Source organism: Artemia franciscana, chromosome 7 (genome assembly GCF_032884065.1).
Source record: "Artemia franciscana chromosome 7, ASM3288406v1, whole genome shotgun sequence".
Lineage (NCBI taxonomy): Eukaryota > Metazoa > Arthropoda > Branchiopoda > Anostraca > Artemiidae > Artemia > Artemia franciscana.
In genome coordinates, this window is record NC_088869.1 from 52,812,251 (window position 1) to 52,833,033 (window position 20,783).

General features: G+C 35.9%; 1 protein-coding gene and 1 long non-coding RNA gene across 2 annotated transcripts in view; one reads left to right on the forward strand and one right to left on the reverse strand.

The window, feature by feature from the left end:
* LOC136029454 (uncharacterized) overlaps positions 1-20,783 on the forward strand; it is a 53,399-nt gene that overhangs the window by 13,290 nt on the left and 19,326 nt on the right. The gene's annotated exons all lie outside the window — the stretch shown is intronic.
* On the reverse strand, positions 833-19,756 carry LOC136029452 (lithocholate 6-beta-hydroxylase-like). Its single transcript, XM_065707863.1, has 3 exons — positions 19,554-19,756; positions 8,300-9,148; positions 833-3,588 (listed from the first exon to the last, which is right to left on the reverse strand). The coding sequence occupies exons 1-3, from the start codon at positions 19,631-19,633 to the stop codon at positions 3,006-3,008; spliced, it is 1,512 nt and encodes a 503-aa protein (XP_065563935.1). The 5' UTR covers positions 19,634-19,756; the 3' UTR covers positions 833-3,005.

Genomic DNA, 20,783 nt, shown 5'->3' on the forward strand with positions numbered 1-20,783 from the left:
AGGGCAACTAGGCTTCCTCCCCCGATCTTTTTTTCTCAAAATCATTCGATCAAAATTATGAGAAAGACATTTAGCCCCCCCCCCCCAAAAAAATGCAAATTTCGTTTTAATTATTCCTCTGCGGAGAGCCAAAATCAAAACATGCATTGATTCAAAAATGTTCAGAAATTAAATAAAAAAACTAGTTTTTTTTTAACTGAAATTAAGGAGCGACATTAAAACTTGAAACGAACAGAAATTACTTCGTATATGAAAGGGGCTGCTTCCTCATCAACGCCCCGCTCTTTACTCTAAAGTTTTTTGCTGTTTTAAAAAGAAGAGTTGAGAGAAAGAGTTAGACTTTAGCGTAAAGAGCGGGGCGTTGATGAGGAAGCAGCCCCTTTCATATACGAAGTAATTTCTGTTAGTTTTAAGTTTTAATGTCGCTCCTTACTTTCAGTTAAAAAAAACTTGTTTTTTTTATTTTATATCAAGCTAAGGTCAAACCCACTGCGTAACCACAGATCAGAGGACATATGAGAATTTTGTCAGGCGTGGGATTTGTACGCCTGTTTTATTACACGTTTTGAAGCCTCGCCACTTCTTAATGGTCTCATTGACAAATCTCTTTACTGTTAGCTAGAGAGTAACATGCTTTTAGTTTTTTTTTTATGTTAAATCTTTTGACTCAGTAAAATACATGATATTCCCTAGTAAACTTGACATTTTGTCCTTTTTTTGTTTCTGACTTCTTCGCTTCTTTCCTAATTGTAAAATTGAAGTGCAAAGAAATGTCAGGTCTTTGTTTTTTCTTAGACACTGTCTATGAACGTTTTATTTTCTAAGGTTTTCATCTAAGTCCTTGAGTTTCCAAGAATAACTTTTATGCTAAATGAACTTGTATTTGTATTGAGGAATATAATTTTATTTCAGTTTGAAACATTAAATGTTGCATGAAAGCAATAAATAATTTGTTTTATTGGACGTAAGATGTGACCTGAGATACCACCCTATCCGGCCTCTTTGAATATATTTGGTTGTCTCTTCTCAAACAGTTCGACTAGACATCTTGCGCTAGGATAAGTAGAAAGGAAATCAGCGCTTGCATGTTATCTGTCCATCTCTTACGAGGTTGTGGGACGGGCGCACAAGCCCGTCCTTCAAATGTTATTTTTTTTTCGCAACTGGCTACTAAAGTTTCTTACGTTTGAAGCAGTCAGAGACGCTTTCGACTACTTTTACGTCCAACATGATATAGAAATTGTCATTTGCAGGCTTTTCCAGAAACTCGCAATTTAGCGTTTTGAAGAGAATGTAGAAATTTTTGTGAAATTGAACTAGAAAGTGCTTAGAAGACTGATGTTGGATTTCAAAAAAGTTTATTATATAAAGATTCGGTCATTGTTTTTCAAATATCAGTGACATTACTGAATTACAGGTAACCTACGGTTATTTTCATAATTCAATGTATAAAGGATTATGCTTCTTCTTAGAAAAAATTTTTTTTTGCAAATGAAAGTAAGGGGCAGCAATAAAACTCAAAACAAACAGAAATTATTCCGCATATGAAAAAATTGCCCCTCTCCTCAATACCTTCCTCTTCACGCTAAGGATTTTAGCACTTATAAAAAAGCTTCCTTTTCTAATTAAACGACCCTTGTGTTTTAGGAGTCGTTCTTAAGACATTGGGACAAACCGTCCGTTAAACTTTAGCGTAAGGATCAAGGTATTGAGGAGGGGGCATTAGGATCACTTGAGCTATTGGGGGGGGGGGTGTTCCTCTTTTTTTTTTAAATTGAGCAAATTTTTTCAGACTTTTAACTTTTGATGGGTAAAATTAAACTTGATGAATTTCTTATATTTTGAATCAGCATAAAAATTCGCTTCTTTTGATGTAACTATTGTTATCGAGACTCTGTTTCTTAGAATTTCGGTTACTATATAGCCCGTCGTTCCTTACTTAGAGTTCGTTACCACGAACTGTGTGATAAACGTAAATTTCAAAGGCATTCCAGAGTGTGTATAAAGGGATACTGCCTATGAGCTCTGAACTGTAGTGTCTTGAATCCAAATTTTTTTATCGGACTCTGAACCAACACCAGCAATTTGAAACAAACTAGATACTAAATTTTTTCGTGTAAAATCTTCCTTAGACCAAAGTCGCCTTGAACAGCTGAATATTTTGAATAGCTACAGTACATCCAGGCAAACCAGGAACTTCAAACACTTGTAGAACAACAATGCTTACCCATTGGTTTTCTTACTCTAGACTACAATTACATAAAAACGAAACAACTTCTTTCAACTGAAAATAAGGAGCAACAATAAAACTTAAAATGAACAGAAACTATTACGTATATGAGGAGGGTTGTCTACTCTTTAATACCTCACCCTTCACGCTACGGTTTTTTAGTACTTTTAAAAAAAGCTTCTTATTGTTCTAATTAAACAGTTCTTTTGCTTCAGGATTCGTTCTTAAAGAATTAGGAAAAAATTCAAACTTAAGCGTAAAGAGCGAAATATTCAGGAGAGGGCAACCCCCCTCATACACGTAATAATGTCTGTTCGTAGTAAGTTTACTGTTGTTCCTTTGGAAAAAACTCGTTTTTTTCTAGTTAATTTCTAATCGTTTTTTAAATGTAGCAGGGAAATTCGGCTCCACCTCCATGGAAAAATCCCTCCTCCCCACGGAAAGATCCTCTGATAATACAATCCAGGTGAAAATTTGCCCCTGACAATTACCCTTAATAACAACACGCGAAAAATTGAGTCGGCAAAGAGAAAGTAAGACAAATAAAAAGAATTTCGTATAGGAATTCTGGCAAATTCCCCAAGCATAATAATTCTCCTGAAAAATTCAACACCGAAAACTTTCCTCCTTATGGGAAATTCTCACATTGGAATCCCCTAGCAAACAATTTAAGATAAAGATTAAAACTCAAATAAAACTTTAACATAAACAATATCAAAGACACTTTTTAAATAAAGAAAAACACATTTTAGAGGTGAAAAAGCGTCGAAAGCTCTTATTCTAAAAGTTCTAGCTTTAAGAAAACGTTTCTCGGTTGTAAAAGTCCTGAGAAGCCCTTAGGAAAAGTGATGGGCACTTCTGTCTTCTCAGATAACTCGATCCGGAACTCCTTGATAATTGCACACAATGCTAAACGTATTTCTTCAAGCGCAAAGCGCATCCCGACGCAATTTCTAGGTCCTGATCCAAATGGCATAAATGCATTTGGGTGTATTATTCTTTTTCGATCAGGTGAAAATCGATCTGGATCAAATTTCTCTGGGTTGGGGAAATATTGTGGGTCTCTATGAAGCGGGTAGAGTGGAATATTCACTATCATACCTTTTGGGATATGCAATTTGTCATATGTAATTGCTTTGTTGCATAGACGCTCGACCCTTATGGCTGGAGGGTAGAGTCGAAGGACTTCATTGATGATTTGATCGATATATTCGATGCTGTTAGCTACATTATGATCGAGTACTCCATTATTCTCGTCAAGCTTATTCATAACTTCTTCTCGTAGTTTGTCTTGAACTTTCTGATTCAAAGCAAGACTATATGCTGTTAACGTCAATGTTGTACCTGTAGTGTCATACCTATACAAAAAAAAGAATCAAATTTTCTTACGGTTAATGATAATACTAATCAGCTATAGTATGGTTGGAAACAGTTATCAAATAAAATTACAATAATCTTAATGTCGCAGATATGATAGCTTGTGTTTGTATTAGAGGTAAAAATACAGTGCTAGTTACAGTGCTCCTAATGGATGTGTTTTTGTTTATAAACCATAGGTGCAGACCAAGTTCTCTCTAAGTTCAAAAAAAATCTTTTCATTATTTAGTTTGCTTACCTATATATTAGACTAATGAAAATGGACACCAAATGTAACATATGTGTAAAAGTCTATGTGAGAGATCACTCTTACGATTAAAAAAAAAGTAAAAAAAAAATTCAAGGGATAATATATTTAGCCTATACACAAACAAATTTTAAAATTCAAAGTAATAAATGTAATTTATTTATAAATTTGTAAAGACACGAAGAAATACAAGTTGTTTGCATATTCAATTTTCTGGTCAAAAGAACTGTTAAAAAAAAAAAGAAAAACTTTCGAGAATAAGTGTGCTCTGTTACACAAGATTCTTTGTTAAAAAATACGTCATCCGCAGCATTAGCATTATCATCTATATATTCATTTAAGACAAAAGAAAAAAAGAAGAGACGATAAATCTATCTTTCTAGAGATCTATATACTATCTTAAAAAATGGGCAAAAATTGTGTATGTATATATATTCTCGAAAATAGCTACATATTTTTTCGGAAAAATTGGTATCTTGGGGGATTCTCGCATAAGAACAAGAGCCAAGAGCTCATATGGCACTTGTGACGAGGTCCCAACCTAAAATTAGACTCGGTAATAGAATTATCGATTTAATCGTCCTAGCACTTCAAAAATCACTGAACGTGCTAAATTATTAGAAATCCCTCCGACTCCCCCAAAGAGATCAGATCCAGTCTGCTTATGTCAATCACGTATCTATAACTTGTACTTATTCTCGAACTCGCCAAAGCACTAGAAATCCTCCCAACTCCCCAAAGAGACACAAATTCGGTCCGATTATATCAATCACGTATCTAGAACTTGTGCTTAATATTCCCATCAAGATTCATCCTGATCTCTTCACTCTAAGAGTTTTCAAAGATTTCCGATTTCCAAAATTTACGTTTCCGCCCTCTACCCCCTATATCCCCGGATCCGATCCGAATTGTAAATGAAGAATCTGAGACATAAGATCTTTCTGTATATCAATTTTCATTAAGATCCCATCACCAATTCGTAAGATAAACCTACCTCCACTTTCACGATTTCGCCTCCCTCCAATCCCCCCAGATGGTCAAATCAGGGAAACGACTGTTATCAAGTCAATTTGTGCAGGTTAATAACACGCTTACCAATTTGCATCGTCCTGGCACGTTCAAAAGCACCGAACTCGCCAAAGCACTGGACATCTCCCCCTGACTCCCCCAAAAAGAATGGATCTGGTCAAGTTATATCAATTACGTATCTGGGACTTGTGCTTATTCTTCCCAACAAGTTTCATCTCGATCTCTCTACTCTAGGCGTTTTTCAAGATTTCTGGTTTCTCCCTCCAACTCCCCCCAATATCACCGAATCCAGTCGGGATTAAAGTAAGAGCTCTGAGACACAATGTCCTCCTAAATATTAAATTTCATTAAGATCCAATCACCTGTTCGTAGGTTAAAAATTCCTCTCTTTCTAATTTTATGAATTAACCGAATTACCCCCACCCCCAACTCCTCTCAAAAAGCGGATCAGGTTCAGTTATTTCAATCACGTATCTAGTACTTGGGCTTGTTCTTTCCACCAAGTTTCATCCCCATCTCTCCACTCTAAGCGTTTTTCAAGATTTCTGGTCTCCCCCTCCAACTTCCGCCAATGTCACCGAATCAAGTCAGGATTTAAAATAAGAGCTTTGAGACACAAGGCCCTTCTCAATATTAAATTTCATTAAGATCTGATCACTTCTTCGTAAGTTAACAATACCTCAATTTTTTTCTAATTTTTCAAAATTAACCGTCTCTCAACTCCCTCCAAGATGGTCAAATCGGGAAAACGACTATTTTTAATTTAATCTGGCCTGATCCCTGTTACGCATGCCAACTTTCATCGTCATAGCTTATCCGGAAGTGCCCAAACTAGCAAAACCGGGAGAAACAGACAGACAGAAATTGCGATCGCCATATGTCACATGGTAAATACCAAGAGTCATATAAATAATCTAGATAGGTCAAAAGTATGAGAAAATTCGTTAAGAGCCTTAATTTTGGTGTCAAAAGTGAAACGAAGAGCAAAGAAACAGGTGGTTAGTAGAAATGCGATACCGAGCAAGTGAGCGAGTCAAAAATGAAAATGAAGAGCAAAGACACCCGCGGTTAGAAGAATGTGTGTGTGTGTGTGTGTGTGTGTGTGTGTGTGTGTGTGTGTGTGTGTGTGTGTGTGTGTGTGTGTGTGTGTGTGTGTGTGTGTGTGTGTGTGTGTGTGTGTGTGTGTGTGTGTGTGTGTGTGTGTGTGTGTGTGTGTGTGTGTGTGTGTGTGTGTGTGTGTGTGTGTGTGTGTGTGTGTGTGTGTGTGTGTGTGTGTGTGTGTGTGTGTGTGTGTGTGTGTGTGTGTGTGTGTGTGTGTGTGTGTGTGTGTGTGTGTGTGTGTGTGTGTGTGTGTGTGTGTGTGTGTGTGTGTGTGTGTGTGTGTGTGTGTGTGTGTGTGTGTGTGTGTGTGTGTGTGTGTGTGTGTGTGTGTGTGTGTGTGTGTGTGTGTGTGTGTGTGTGTGTGTGTGTGTGTGTGTGTGTGTGTGTGTGTGTGTGTGTGTGTGTGTGTGTGTGTGTGTGTGTGTGTGTGTGTGTGTGTGTGTGTGTGTGTGTGTGTGTGTGTGTGTGTGTGTGTGTGTGTGTGTGTGTGTGTGTGTGTGTGTGTGTGTGTGTGTGTGTGTGTGTGTGTGTGTGTGTGTGTGTGTGTGTGTGTGTGTGTGTGTGTGTGTGTGTGTGTGTGTGTGTGTGTGTGTGTGTGTGTGTGTGTGTGTGTGTGTGTGTGTGTGTGTGTGTGTGTGTGTGTGTGTGTGTGTGTGTGTGTGTGTGTGTGTGTGTGTGTGTGTGTGTGTGTGTGTGTGTGTGTGTGTGTGTGTGTGTGTGTGTGTGTGTGTGTGTGTGTGTGTGTGTGTGTGTGTGTGTGTGTGTGTGTGTGTGTGTGTGTGTGTGTGTGTGTGTGTGTGTGTGTGTGTGTGTGTGTGTGTGTGTGTGTGTGTGTGTGTGTGTGTGTGTGTGTGTGTGTGTGTGTGTGTGTGTGTGTGTGTGTGTGTGTGTGTGTGTGTGTGTGTGTGTGTGTGTGTGTGTGTGTGTGTGTGTGTGTGTGTGTGTGTGTGTGTGTGTGTGTGTGTGTGTTTCTCAGGGGTCATTCTTAAAGAATTGGGACAAAACTTACGATTTAGTGTAAAGAGCGAGGTATTAACGAGGGTACAAAACCCTCGTATACATAATAAAAATATATGATGATGAAAGTTTGTTACGTAAGTTAATTTTTAAGTTACGTATATTTTTTACTAATAAAAACGTTCGTTAAAAATTAAAAGTTCTAGTTGCCTTTTTAAGTAACCGAAAAATTGGAGGGCAACTAGACCTCCTTCTCCACCCCTTATTTCTCAAAATCATCTGATCAAAACTAAGAGAAAGCCATTTAGCCAAAAAAAAAATTAATATACAAATTTCATTTTAATAATTTATGTGTGGAGAGCCAAAACCAAACATGCATTAATTCAAAAACATTCAGAAATTAAATAAAAAAAAATAATTTTTTTTAGCTGAAAGTAAGGAGCGACATTAAAACTTAAAACGAACAGAAATTACTCCGTATATGAAATCGGTTGTCCCCTCCGCAATCCCTCGCTCTTTACGTTAAAGTTTGACTCTTTGCCACAATTCTACTTTTTAAAACAATTAAAAACTTTAGCGCAAAGAGCGAGGGATTGCGGAGGGAAAATCCATTTCATATACGGAGTAATTTCTGTTCATTTTAAGTTTTAATGTCGCTCCTTACTTTCAGCTAAAAAAATTAGTTTTTTTATTATTTAATTCTTAATAAATACAGTTAGTAATATGAATGAACCTATTTAGTTTGTAAAATGTTAGCTTTTATCACACAGTCTTGACTGAACTTTTCGTTGAGAAGTAATGATGCCAAGGCTATTTAACGGATTTTTAAGCAAGGACTTTTACTCAAAGTGGTTTTTGTGTTATTTTATACTATTTTCTTTGCTGAAGACGGCCCTTAGATATTTCTGTTCGTTTTGGGATTCATTTATTTATCAATGCTGATTTGTGGTAGTTTTACGCTTGGTAGATTATTTGATCCTATTTTTGCTCATTTTTGGTTTAATGGCGTTCTTTACTTTTCTTTGAAAATCTTATTTTGTAAAAAAATTTTTTAAAATTAATTTCTCGAAAGAGAGTTTGGGCTCGTTAAGTTGGTTTGAAACTAAAGCGAACTAAAGGTGACTTTTTATACATTCCAGAGAACTTGCTTTAATGTGATGACTCGGTCCCCTAAAAATAACCTCAGTGGCGAGGTTACTAATATCAAACCCAATTCTCTTTTTTTTGTACCTAGGTAAATGTTAACAGTAAAATAAAGAAAACAGTACCTTTGCGAATAGAAACCACATATTAAAGTCGAAACACTACAATTTTGAATTATTTTTTATTAGACTTCAGAATATCAGCGAGTTACTTACCCTGCTAAGAAAAACAGCAGAGACTGTGCGATAACAATTTCCTGTACTTCTTCTGAATTCAGCAGACCCTTTTTTGCAGTTTCACTCGCAGCTTCCAGTGACATTTCAATAAAGTCATTATAGCTTATATTGGAATGTGCCCTTTGTTTCACTAGCGCTTCTGTAATTGAGATAAAAAATTGCCACTGTTTCAATTTAATCATCTTTCCAAAGGTATAACGACCTAACCAGGGCAGAATAAAGGGGATGATAGCCAATGGGCTGCTAGTTAAGTTTGGTCCAAAAAGAAAAGATGCGTAGTCAACAAATTTACTACTATTTTCACCTTCCCCTTTTATATCAACCCCAAAACAGCAGGAAGCAATCACGTCCATTGTGTATGTACCAAATTCATTCTTTGCCTCAAAAATACCATCACCCTTTGCAATACTTTCTTTGAGACTTGATACTAGACGACGAGAACATTCTTCCATAATGACGGACATTCGCTTTATTTTGCCCGAGCTAAAAGCAGGTGATATAGCTGCTCGAATTGCCTTCCATTCTCTGTCAACAGCAATAGTTATAAACTTTCGGAAGATTCTGTTTTTGACGCTAAAATTCCTTCTGTTGATGAAGTGATCAAAGTCTTTGACGAAAATATTTCTTATAATGTCAGGTTCTGCTATGTTAATGACGGGCGTCGCTCCATCAAAGGTTCCAAAAATTTTCCCATATTTCTGATAGAGTTGCTGATCATATTCTGGAAGCACTTTTTTCCAAATGTTCCAGGCATTGCCGAATATCGGGATTGGCTCTGGTCCAGGAATATTGGCTGCTTTGAACACGGAATAAGTGACTTGTTTCCATCTAAAAGTAAAAAAAAAAAAAATTACTAAAGCTGGCAAACATTACCGTAAAGCCGTAGATAATTATCTAAAATTCGTTGGTACTATGCTTGAATCTATGTTTAAATCAATACGGATATTATCAAGAGGATTTGCAGAGCAAACATCTTTATCAATTTTGGCCTTTAAGAGCAATTAAATAAAAAAACAAGTTTTTTTTAACGGGAAGTAAGGAGCTACACTAAAACTTAAAACGAACAGAAATTACTTCGTATATGAAAGGGCTGCTTCCTCATCAACGCCCCGCTCTTTACGCTAAAATTTGACACTTTCCCTTAATTCTACTTTTTAAAACAGTAAAAAACTTTAGCGTAAAGAGCGGAGCGTTGATGAGGAAGCAGCCCTTTCATATATGAAGTAATTTCTGTTCGTTTTAAGTTTTAATGTCGCTCCTTACTTCCCGTTAAAAAAATTTGTTTTTTTTATTTAATTTCTGAACGTTTTTGAATCAATGCATGTTTGGATTTTGGCTCTCCGTAGATGAATAATTAAAACGAAATTTGCATATTTACTTTTTTGGCTAATTGGCTTTCTCGTGGTTTCGAGAAAAAAGGAGTGGGAGAGGAGGCATAGTTGCCCTCCGATTTTTTGGTTACTTAAAAAGGCAACTAGAACTTTTAATTTTTACGAATGTTTATTAGTAAAAGATATACGTAACTTACAAATTAGCTTACGTAACGAACTTCTGTATTCTCATGTTTTTATTACGTATATGAAGGGATTCACCCCCTCGTCAGTACCTCGCTCTTTACACTAAAGCTTAAATCTTGTCCCAATTTCTTAAGAATGACCCCTGAATCACAAAAGCCGTAGAATAAATAGTTGAAATTACTAAAAATGCTTTAGAGTAAAGAGCGAGGTATTAGGAGGAGGTGAGCCCATCATACATGTAATAATTTCTGTTCGTTTTAAGTTTGAATGCTTCTTCTTACTTTCAGTTGAAAAAACTTTTTCATATTTTTTTTTCATTGTTTTTTTTTAATAATGCTAGAAAATCCTACTCTCCCGTCATGAAACTTTTCTTCCCCCATGACAAATTCCTCCAAGGAAAGTTTCCCAAAATATCCCTCTCTTTTCAACCCCCCTCCCCCCTCAACCTAAAAATTCCCCAGAAAACGTCTGTACTCTTCCAAATAACCATTACTATATGTAAGCACTGGTCAAAGTTTGTAACTTGTGGCCCCTCCCACGGGGACTGTGGGGGAGTAAGTCGTCCCCAAAAACATAGTTATAAAGTTTTTTGACTACGCTAAATAAGATGGCTATCTCAGAAATTTGATCCGGTGACTTTGGAAAAATAATTAGCGTGGGAGGGGGCCTAGGTGCCCACCAATTTTTTGGTCACTTAAAAAGGGCACTAGAGTTTTTCATTTCTGTTAGAATGAGCCCTCTTGCGAGATTCTCGGACCACTGGGTCGATACGGTCACTCCTGGGGAAAAAAAAAACAAAACAAATAAACACGCATCCGTGATCTGCCTTCTGGCAAAAAATACAAAATTCCACATTTTTGTAGATAGGAGCTTGAAACTTATACAATAGGGTTCATTGATACGCTGAATCTGATGGTGTGATTTTCGTTAAGATTTTATTTTCCATATTTTCTAAAATAAGGCAAATTTTCTCAGGCCCGTAACTTTTGATGGGTAAAATTAAACTTGATGAAACTTATATATTTCAAATCAGCATTAAAATGCAATTCTTTTGATGTAGCTAGTGGTATCAACATTTCATTTTTTATACTTTTGGTTACTATTGAGCCGGGTCGCTCCTTACTACAGTTCGTTACCACGAACTGTTTGATTGTTTAAGGGGGGGGGGAATAAAAAACTGGATACAGAATTTGTCGTTCCTTCAGTTCTATTAAATAAGAAAAAACAAGTTTTTTCATCTGAAAGTAAGGAACAGTATTAAAACTCAAAACTAAATTAATTTTTCCGTATATGGAGGGGCTGTTCCCTTCTCAATACCTTGCTCTTCGCGCCAAGGTTTTTAGCACTTCTAAAAAAGCTTTCAATTCTAACGGCTTAAAAGCTTTTAATTAAACGACTTTTATGCTTCATGAGTCGTTTTTAAAATTTATTTTTAGCACTTTTAAAAAAGCTTCCTATTCTAATAAATGACCCTTGTGTTTCAGGTGTCGTTCTTATAAATTAGGATAAACAGCCAACTTTAGCTTAAATAGCAAGGTATTGAGGAGCAAGTAACTTCTACATACACGGAATAATTTCTGTTCGTTGTGAATTTTGATGTTCCTCCTTACTTTCATTTGAAAAAAACTTGTTTTTTTTTATTTAGTTTCTGATCCCTCTTCAAAAAATGTCGGTAAATCTGACCCACCCACCATGAGAAATTCTCTCCCTCTTACAAGAAACTCATCTAAAACTTGAAGCTCAAATTACAAGAAACTCAAATTCCTACCGTAAAATACACCCCCAACCGTAAAATTCCCTTCAGACGATTCCATCCTCGTTGAAATTTCTGTGAAATTTCTTACAGAAAGGTCCGCCTGAAAAGATTTTTATGTATACGAGGAGGGCTGCCCCCTCCTCAATGCCTCACTCTTTACACTGAAGCTTGAATTTTTGTTCCAATTTTTTAAGAAAGACTCCTGAGACGCAAGGGCCCTTTAATTATAATAACAAGCTATATAAAATGTTCTAAGAAGACTTTGGTGTAAAGAGCGATGTATTGAGGAGGGTGCAACCCCCCTCATATAAGTAAAAATATCGTTTTGTTGTAAGTTTAGATGTTGCTCATTACTTTCAGTTGTAAACACTTGCTTTTTGTATTTAATTTCCTGATATTTTTTCAGCAATTCAGAGAAATCTGGCTCCCCTCCATGGAATATTCCCTTTCTCCAGGAAAGATTCCTGCGTAGAAAAATACTTCCCCGTAACCCCCCCCCCACCCCGAAAAATATCTGTATGCTTTCCAACAAACAATACTATATGTAATCAGTAGACGAAGTTCATAGCTTGCAGCCCTTCCCCCAGGTTCTGTGGGTTGTAAAGTAATCCCCAAAGACATATTTATTAGATTCTTAGACTATGCTGAACCAAATATCTATCTAAAAGTTTTGGTCGGGCGATTTTGGGTAAGAAATGAGTGTGGTAGGGGGGTAGGGTGCCCTCCAATATTTTGGTCATTCAAAAAGGCACTAGAACTTTTGATTTCCGATCAAACGAGCCGCCTCCTGATGTTTGAGGATCACTGGTTCGATACGACTACCTCTGGGGAAAAACCAAACGAAAAACAAACAAAAAACAAAACAAAAAAAAACACGTATCCTTGATTTTTCTTCTAGCAAAAAAAAAAAAAAAAAAAAAAAATGCAAAATTCCACTTTTTCGTATATACGACCTTGAAACCTCTACAGCAAAGTTCTGTGATATGCTGAATTTGATGGTTTACTTTTTTATTAAGATAACTTGATATTTTGGGAGTATTTCCCCCTTTTTCAAAAATCGGGCAAATTTTCTTGAGCTCGTAGCTTTTGATGGGTAACATTAAACTTGATAAATTTTATATATTTTGAATTAAAATGAAAACTCGATTTTTGAATGTTACCGATACTCTGTTCGATACGATACTCTTACTTACAGTTCGTTACCACACACTGTTTGTTTCCAATATATAATTAAGTAAAAAAATATTTTAACTGAAACTAAGGAGCGTTAATAAATTTTAAAACAAACAGAAATTATTCCGTACATGAAAGGGGCAGTCCACTCCTCAACGAAGCTCTCTTTACGCTAAACTTTTGTTCTCTCACTATTCTACTTTTTAAAACAATAAAAACTTTAGCCTAAAGAGCGAGGCGTTGAGGAAGAGACAGTCCCTTTCACATACGGAATAATTTCCGTTCGTTTTGAGTTTTAATGTCGCTACTTACTTTCAGTTAGAAAAAAGCTTGTTTTTTTATTTAGTTTCTGAACATTTTTCAACTAATGAAGGTTCGAATTTGGCTCACCGTACGTGAAAAATAAAAACAAAGTTTGAATATTAATTTTGGCAGATTGCTTCCTATTCTAATTAAACGACCCCAGTGTATCTGTAGACGCTCTTAAGAAATTAGGACAAACAGTCAAACTTTAGCGTAATGAGCAAGGTATTGAGGAGGGGGCAACCCTTCATTTATGGAATATTTCTGTTCATTTTTCAAATAATGCCGGTAAATCTGGCTCACCCTCTATAAAATATACCCATCCCCTCCCAGAAAACTCCTTGGAAATTTCATCCAACTTAATATGCACTCCTCCCCGCGTCAAATCCCCTCCAAACAGTTCAATCTTACTAAGGATCCCCCTCCCTGTAAAATTGCTTGTGGACGATTCAGCCTGAAAAATTCTCCTTAGCATTCTTTCAGTTGAAAAAGACTTTAATCTCTAGTCGGTTTCTTGATCACTCTGGAAATGCACTCTTCCGTGGAAATTATTTCCCAGATATCAAAACACGTGGTAAAAAGCCCCTGGATAATTCCCCCGGAACACCTCGACATGAAAAATTTGACAAAGAGAATGTAAGACAATTGAAAAGAATTTCGTATAGTAATTATGTCAAATCCTCCCAGTGCAACATTTCCTGTAGAATATTCACCATCCCCTAGAAATTTTCCTCCCCAATGAACATTCTCCCTATGAAAATCCACCCCAAGTACCCCCCCCCAAAAAAAAAATATCCGTATACTTCCCAATAACAAATTCTATAGGCAAACAATGGGTGAATTTTATAACTTACAAACCTCTCCCATCGGACTGTTGGGGGCCATTTTACACCTAAATTCACGATTATTTGATCTTTCAACTATGTTGAACCAAATGGCTATCTCAAAATTTTTATCAAATAATTCTGGAGAAAAATGGGCGTGGGAGGGGGTCCAGTTGCCCTCTAATCTCTAAACCTTAGCGTGATGAGAAGGGTATTTATTTGATGAGGGGACATCCCCCTTCATATACGGAATAATTTCTGTTCATCTTAAGTTTTAATATTGCTTCTTACTTTTAGTAGAAAAAAATTATTTTTATTTAATTAATTAAGGATGGTCACGCACTATGAAGTTAGTGTTGGCCCCACACAACGTCCCTCCAAACCAAACAGCAAGTTACTTTTTAGGTAGCCTTCATAGACGCACTATAACTCATCTGATATTTTTGCTCAGTGTTCATGTCCAAACATTAATTTTGTATTTACCATTGAAAATTATTATAGATCTGAACAATTACGTAGTTTAAGAAAAAGAAGGAAACACCCTCTATAAGTGATATGATACACTTTTACTCGTAGCATACTTAGACTACGCATACACTCGTAGCACAAACGTCTTTGTGAGGATTGGAGACCTAGGTCTCAAACACAAAACTATAAGTCCCATTTTCCCCTCCCCAAACACGAAAGCATCCTTAGAGCTTCTAATAGACCCTCAAGCCATGAAATAAAACAAGTTACTATCTCATTTGATTACCAAAAACCAGCCACCCTCATATTAGAAATTTACTCCTGGGAAATATTGGCTTTAGGTACTCGTTCTGTAGCCTCACCTGGTTGGTAAGGTAGAAAAATCACTGACTAGCAACATAAAGTAAGATCAATCTTATTCAATTTGTGTTTATGATGTTGGGTGTCTTTGTAACCTTAACAAACGGGTGGATCACGAAAACAAATTCGAAAAAGAATCCTCTTAGGGTTAATTGTAGGCAGTGTTAATTTTATGTTTGGCTTCCTATATGTGTTAATTGTCGCTCGTTTTAAGTGTCGCTCTTTCCGCCCTGTTAAAAAATTTGATTTTCAATTTAATGGGCATCAAAAGATGATAAAGTGTCTTTTTTCAACTCTAGTCTCTATCCACCAGTCAAAGTAATTTCATAGGAGGCATAAATACTGTAATTGGCTATTGTGTAATTGTAGAGGTATTCGAATTCTGGCAAAACGGTTTCAGCACCTCGTTGGTAGTCTCCGCTTTTATCCATGGCAATTTTTGTTCGTTTAATGTTTGATTCATTATTCATTGTAATTTCCGACCATGTTATGATTTATTGGAGTTGAAAATTGGATTGAATAATTAATTATAATTAGCAAAACTATTCTCTATAATCTCGCCCAAAAATCAGCTAGGAGCAATATTAATCAGCTAGACTTTTTGAGTTGCAAGATATTTTTCTTATTTAAGTCAAAACTCGTCTAATCAAACATTAAAACTTTAACCTTCAACCAAGGCTTTAATAACACATTTTGATCCCGTAAAGGTTTACAAGATTCAATTTCCTTCCGTTGAAAATCTATACATGAAAAACTAACAACCATGAAAGATAAAGGAAGACTGACCATGTTGGTTTTGTCCTTCACGTGCGCTCAATAAGTGAAGTTCAGTTAATGATTATTAAATATATCAAAACATGATGATAATAAAGTACTTTAGAAACAAAATTACGGACACTACGATAACCTAACAACCCTATATATTACATATTTAATAAAAAAATATGCATACATTGTAGTTTTCTTCCTCAAAATAAGCAAATCATAACCAATCCAGGAAGAGGAACCGGTTTCTGTTAGACCTACTCAGCATAATTCTTAAGTGCCTACCATTTAACAGACAAGTACCCTTTTTTTATTTTATGTTTGCAGCTGCTATAGTTCAAAGCAAATGCACATTAGTAAGAAGATTAACATTGTAATTCTTGACCTTGTTTACTTTTAACCTTGACTCTTTATTTTGCATTCCAAATAAAAAAAAAAAGGTAAAAAAAGGTAAAGGATGCGGCATTTAGACTTTACAGTCCGTACCGGCGGTGCTGATCTCCGTTTCTTGGCCCTTCAGCCAGGAAGTGCAATGGGGGGTTGGGGGCCAGCCAACCTGTGCTTTCGCACACCCTACCTATTTACCTTCCCCAGAATTCTCCAGGTACCCATTTAGAGCTGGGTCGACTCTGGCTAAGCTTACAGGATCACGCCACTGACCCCCGTCCCAAACTGAAGAATTGGGTACACCGGGATTCGAACCCACGTCCTCTCAGACACAGGATCCTGAATCCAGCGCACCAACCCACTCGGCCAGGGCGGCTTTTAAATAACCTTGACCTTGAACAATTTTTATCAAAGCAATGGAGTATAAAAGCATTTGCGTTTCTCAAAGCATTGGGGCAACGCAAACACTTTGCTTTACGCAAACACTGGCGTAAAGAACAGGAGGAGGGGCTAGGAAAGGTGCTTCTTCCTTTAAATACGGAATTGTTTTTCTTTGTTCCAAGTTTTAATGTCACTCTTTCTTTCATTTGAAAAAACTTGTTGTTATATATTTTATTTCTGTTGGTTTTAAATCCAAATTAGGGTTATCATAAATTTGAGGAGGGGTAATGTTCCTAAAACCTGATTAAATCATCATTTTTGCAATAAGAGGGGAGCTCTTGAATATCATCGCATAGTTTTCATCAAAATTGCACCCGTTTCTCGGGGTGTTCAATTCGTATTCTTAAAATTATACTCATTTTCATGCAGTAATCGCAATAATAAGAAAATTTCAAACTGATATATCTTATATATTTAAAATCAGCATAAATAGTAGGTTTTGTAGTAGGATATATCAAACAAGTCGTGATAACAAACTATGGGTAAGGAGTGACAGGGATTAAAAGTAACCAAAACTCTGAAATCAGAATTTTGATAACAATTTATCAATGTATAAATACATAAATGGTAACAATGTATAAACACTCACACACACGCATAAACAAACAACCCGCGAGCTTCGAATGTAATCTTTTATGCTACGCAGAAAAAAATCTGAAGCAAGAGGGAAGCTATTCTTCAATACACATTACATATTTCCCATACATATTACATATATTTTAAAGTCCTGGTCCATAAATATTTCCGTGAATAAGAAGAGATTAATTTTTTCCATCCCTCCAAAATTACTTCTGTGTTTATCTGAAGGCTAGCGGGAAGATTACAAATTTGGGCACAAAAGCAAACTTCTTGAGGCATTAGGCATGATTCCATCTACCGGCACAAAGTTCTGCCGACCCTCCTTCTTAATAGTTGCTCAACAATTATATACCCTTGTACGTAATTTTATTGAGCCTCAAATCAATCCACCAAGTTCAAGGAAGCTTTCAAATAAATATCTATATGAACTGTTTATTTTATTTGGTCTACGTGCGTCTTTATATGAGAACTGCACCACGATGCGGTAATACTGCCTTTGAAACTGCAAACCTCAACACATGCTGGTAATTTTAAATGCTTTGGCAATTTCTGAATTTGCACTCTTTACCTTTTGACCCTCCTTGAATCAGAGCTGTTGTTTCGCGCCACAAAATTGCAAGAAATACCGCTTTGATGCGGCAAAAATCTGTTTTCCTCCTTAAAAGGAGCACTAGAAGTCTTAATTGAGTCCGACATAGCCTTCCCCCAAAATGCTGTGAGAATAGGTTCTATATGGTAACCTTGGGAAAAAAGTGCCGTCGATAGAAGCTTGAAACGTCTACAGTGAGTTCTCTGATATGCTGGATCTGATGGCGAAACCTTCATTAAGATCGCTTGACATTTTGGGGGTGTTTCGCTTCTTTTTCAAAATCAGGCAAACTTTCTCAGGCTCGTAGCTTTTAATGGGTAACATTAAAGTTAGTGAATCCTATATATTCAGAGTCAGCATTCAAAGACAATTCTTTTGTAGTATTAATTGTTATCAAGGTTACTTTTTTAAAGTTTCGGTTATTATCGGACGGAGTCGCTCCTTGCTTATAGTTCGGTACCACGAACTGTGGAGGCTGTAAAATGGGAGGCTGAAAACCTCAGCTGCACGTTTTCCAACCATGTTAATTTCAAAGTTATACCTTTATATCAATTTAACCGCATGTTTAACCTATTTAAAGAATTAGCTGAAGTAGTTAGTCAGCCACTTTTATTTATTTTGAATTCTTGCATGAAAAATGCTCTTTTTCTAGTTTGTCTTAAAGTAGCTTTCCAGTTTATCACCTTAAAAAGGCGATAAGGATAATCCAAATAATTACAGGCCTATTTCTATTGTATCACCTGTTTCTAAAGTTTTTGAAAAAAAATGAAGTGTAGATTTACTTCATTTCTGGTAAAGAATAATTTTTTTCCTTCCAATCAGTTTGGTTTCTTGTGTGATAGGTTAACAGAGCAAGCTTTACATAATTTCTTATCAGATGCTATGGATGATAGTTACTTGGCGGCAACTATATTTTTTGACATTAAAAAAGCTTTTGATACAATAGAACATACAATTCTTTTTGATAAATTGTCAACAGAGCAAGCTTTACATAATTTCTTATCAGATGCTATGGATGATAGTTACTTGGCGGCAACTATATTTTTTGACATTAAGAAAGCTTTTGATACAATAGAACATACAATTCTTTTTGATAAACTGGAAAATGTAGGAATTCGTGGAATAGCTCTTGAGTTAGTGAGATCTTATTTATTAGAAACAAGTTTTACAGTCCAAGTTGGTGGGGAATCATCTCATATTTTTCCTTTAGAAAATATAGGGTTTCCGCAAGGGTCTGTATTGGGGCCGTTACTTTTTTTTATATACATAAATGATCTTCCAAAATGCATGCCTTCGGACAATGAATTACCAATATTGTTTGCAGACGACACAGCAATTAGTTTGAAGGCTGGCAACGAGGAGGACCTACGAATGGCCCTCGAAACTGTTGCTTTTAATGTAAATTCTTAGTTTCATGCTGTTCGACTAATACCTAACCTACAGAAGTCTGAATTTGTGATTTTTGGGAGAAGTTCGAGAGCAGTGAAGCGTTTGTCATTTAAAACTATTAGTATTGGAGCTTCATCCATAAAAAGAGTGGATGTATTTAGATATTTAGGTATCTACATAGACTCAACTCTGTCTTTCAAGGCACATATTAATAAACTCGAGGCAACAGTGTCCAGGAATCTCGGCTGTTTGCATAAAATAAAGTTCTTGTTTCCTTACCAAATAATAAGAAAATTATATCTTTCATTAGTTGAATGCTATTTTCAATATTGCTCGACCGTTTGGATGTTGAAATTCCATTTACATTTACGAAGACCTATAAAATAAAATATAAAATACAATTTGAAATTCTTGGTCAGTAGAATTCGAATAAAAATTATCAAATCTACATCAGTTTCAGCTAAAAATGTTTCTTGCTAGTCAGTTTCTTAGAAAACATGTTATGTTATGTTATATATTATATATTAAATGTTATATGTTATGTCATGTTATGTTATTTAAATTAATATGGATACCGTGATACTGATACGTGGATTACGACGTTTCTCCCTTCAGCAAGTTGCAGCCATTGCTATGACCATGATAAAAACTGAACTACAAAACTGTAAAAAATTTAAATTACCTTAGAAAAGCAAACGCCGCTAGGGATATCACTAATAAAAGAACACACGATGAGTAGTCTGATAGAAAATACTGAATCATATTTTAAATGTATTTCTTTTGCATTAATACTTCTTTAATTAAAGTTTTTTTTAACCAGGTAATTTATACAAAATAAATTTCTTGATAACGCTGAATGAGCAGTCACTAAGCAACTAGATGATGCACTTTGAAAAGAAAAAAAACAGAGTTTAGAGAGATAACGGTCTGCGAATGTTATTCCGCATTTAATTTATTACTTTGAAACAGGTTATAATCATTCATTTTAAGTAGAAGCCCAATAATACCTCGATCTATGGAAAAAAAATGTTCAGGAGCGCAAGAGGTCCACGTATTGGTTTGAATTTTCTCAGTGCAATATGCTCGACTGGAAGAGATGCGAATAACTGGATCTTTGGATACCTTTTCTCACATAAATGTATCACTAATTGAACAACTATATTAACTACTTCCACTTGAGTGAAACCAGTTTTTTCGCTCTTGGTGAAAGAGATTCAAACTCGAGAAGTTCCCAAGGGAGTTTCTGGGCATAGCCCCATTCCCAAACCATGATGTGTTATACTCTTCACATAGCCTAATTAGCCAGAATTTACAAACGTTCAGGTTCAGAAAACATTGTAAAAGCCTCAGAGAACAAGATAATTTCCATGCTAAGGGTAATAAGCTATTACATATATTTCTTTACCTCTAAGGGATGGCCCAACAATGAATCCAACGATCATAGAACTAGTTAAGAATGATGAAGCTGTAAAAATAGTAGCTGCGTTTAAAAAATTGAAATTTCACATAGGAAAATAAACATACGACGAAAAAGGGGTGACCTTGAAAAAATTACAACAGAGATAAGGCTAAACGATCCAATTCCAACATTCTATAACAGTACAGAAGAATTTGCTCAGTAACAGAAATCCTAAAGGTCAAATATCAGGCATGGATACAGAGCATGAAAGCTGATGAAGTCTTCAAACCTCACTGCATTTAAAACAGTAATTAGAAGATCTCCTTTCCCAAGATGTCTGTTTGGCCTAAAACAGACAAGAGACATTTCAGTGAAAAATGAAGGATACTTTCGGAGATAGAAAAGACTAAATATCGCCTGTTAATCAATGACGTTATTGCACATGTTGCCAATGATGAGAAGTACAACACAAATTCAGAGAAAACCTAAAAAAGGATCCAGAGAGAAAGGTGT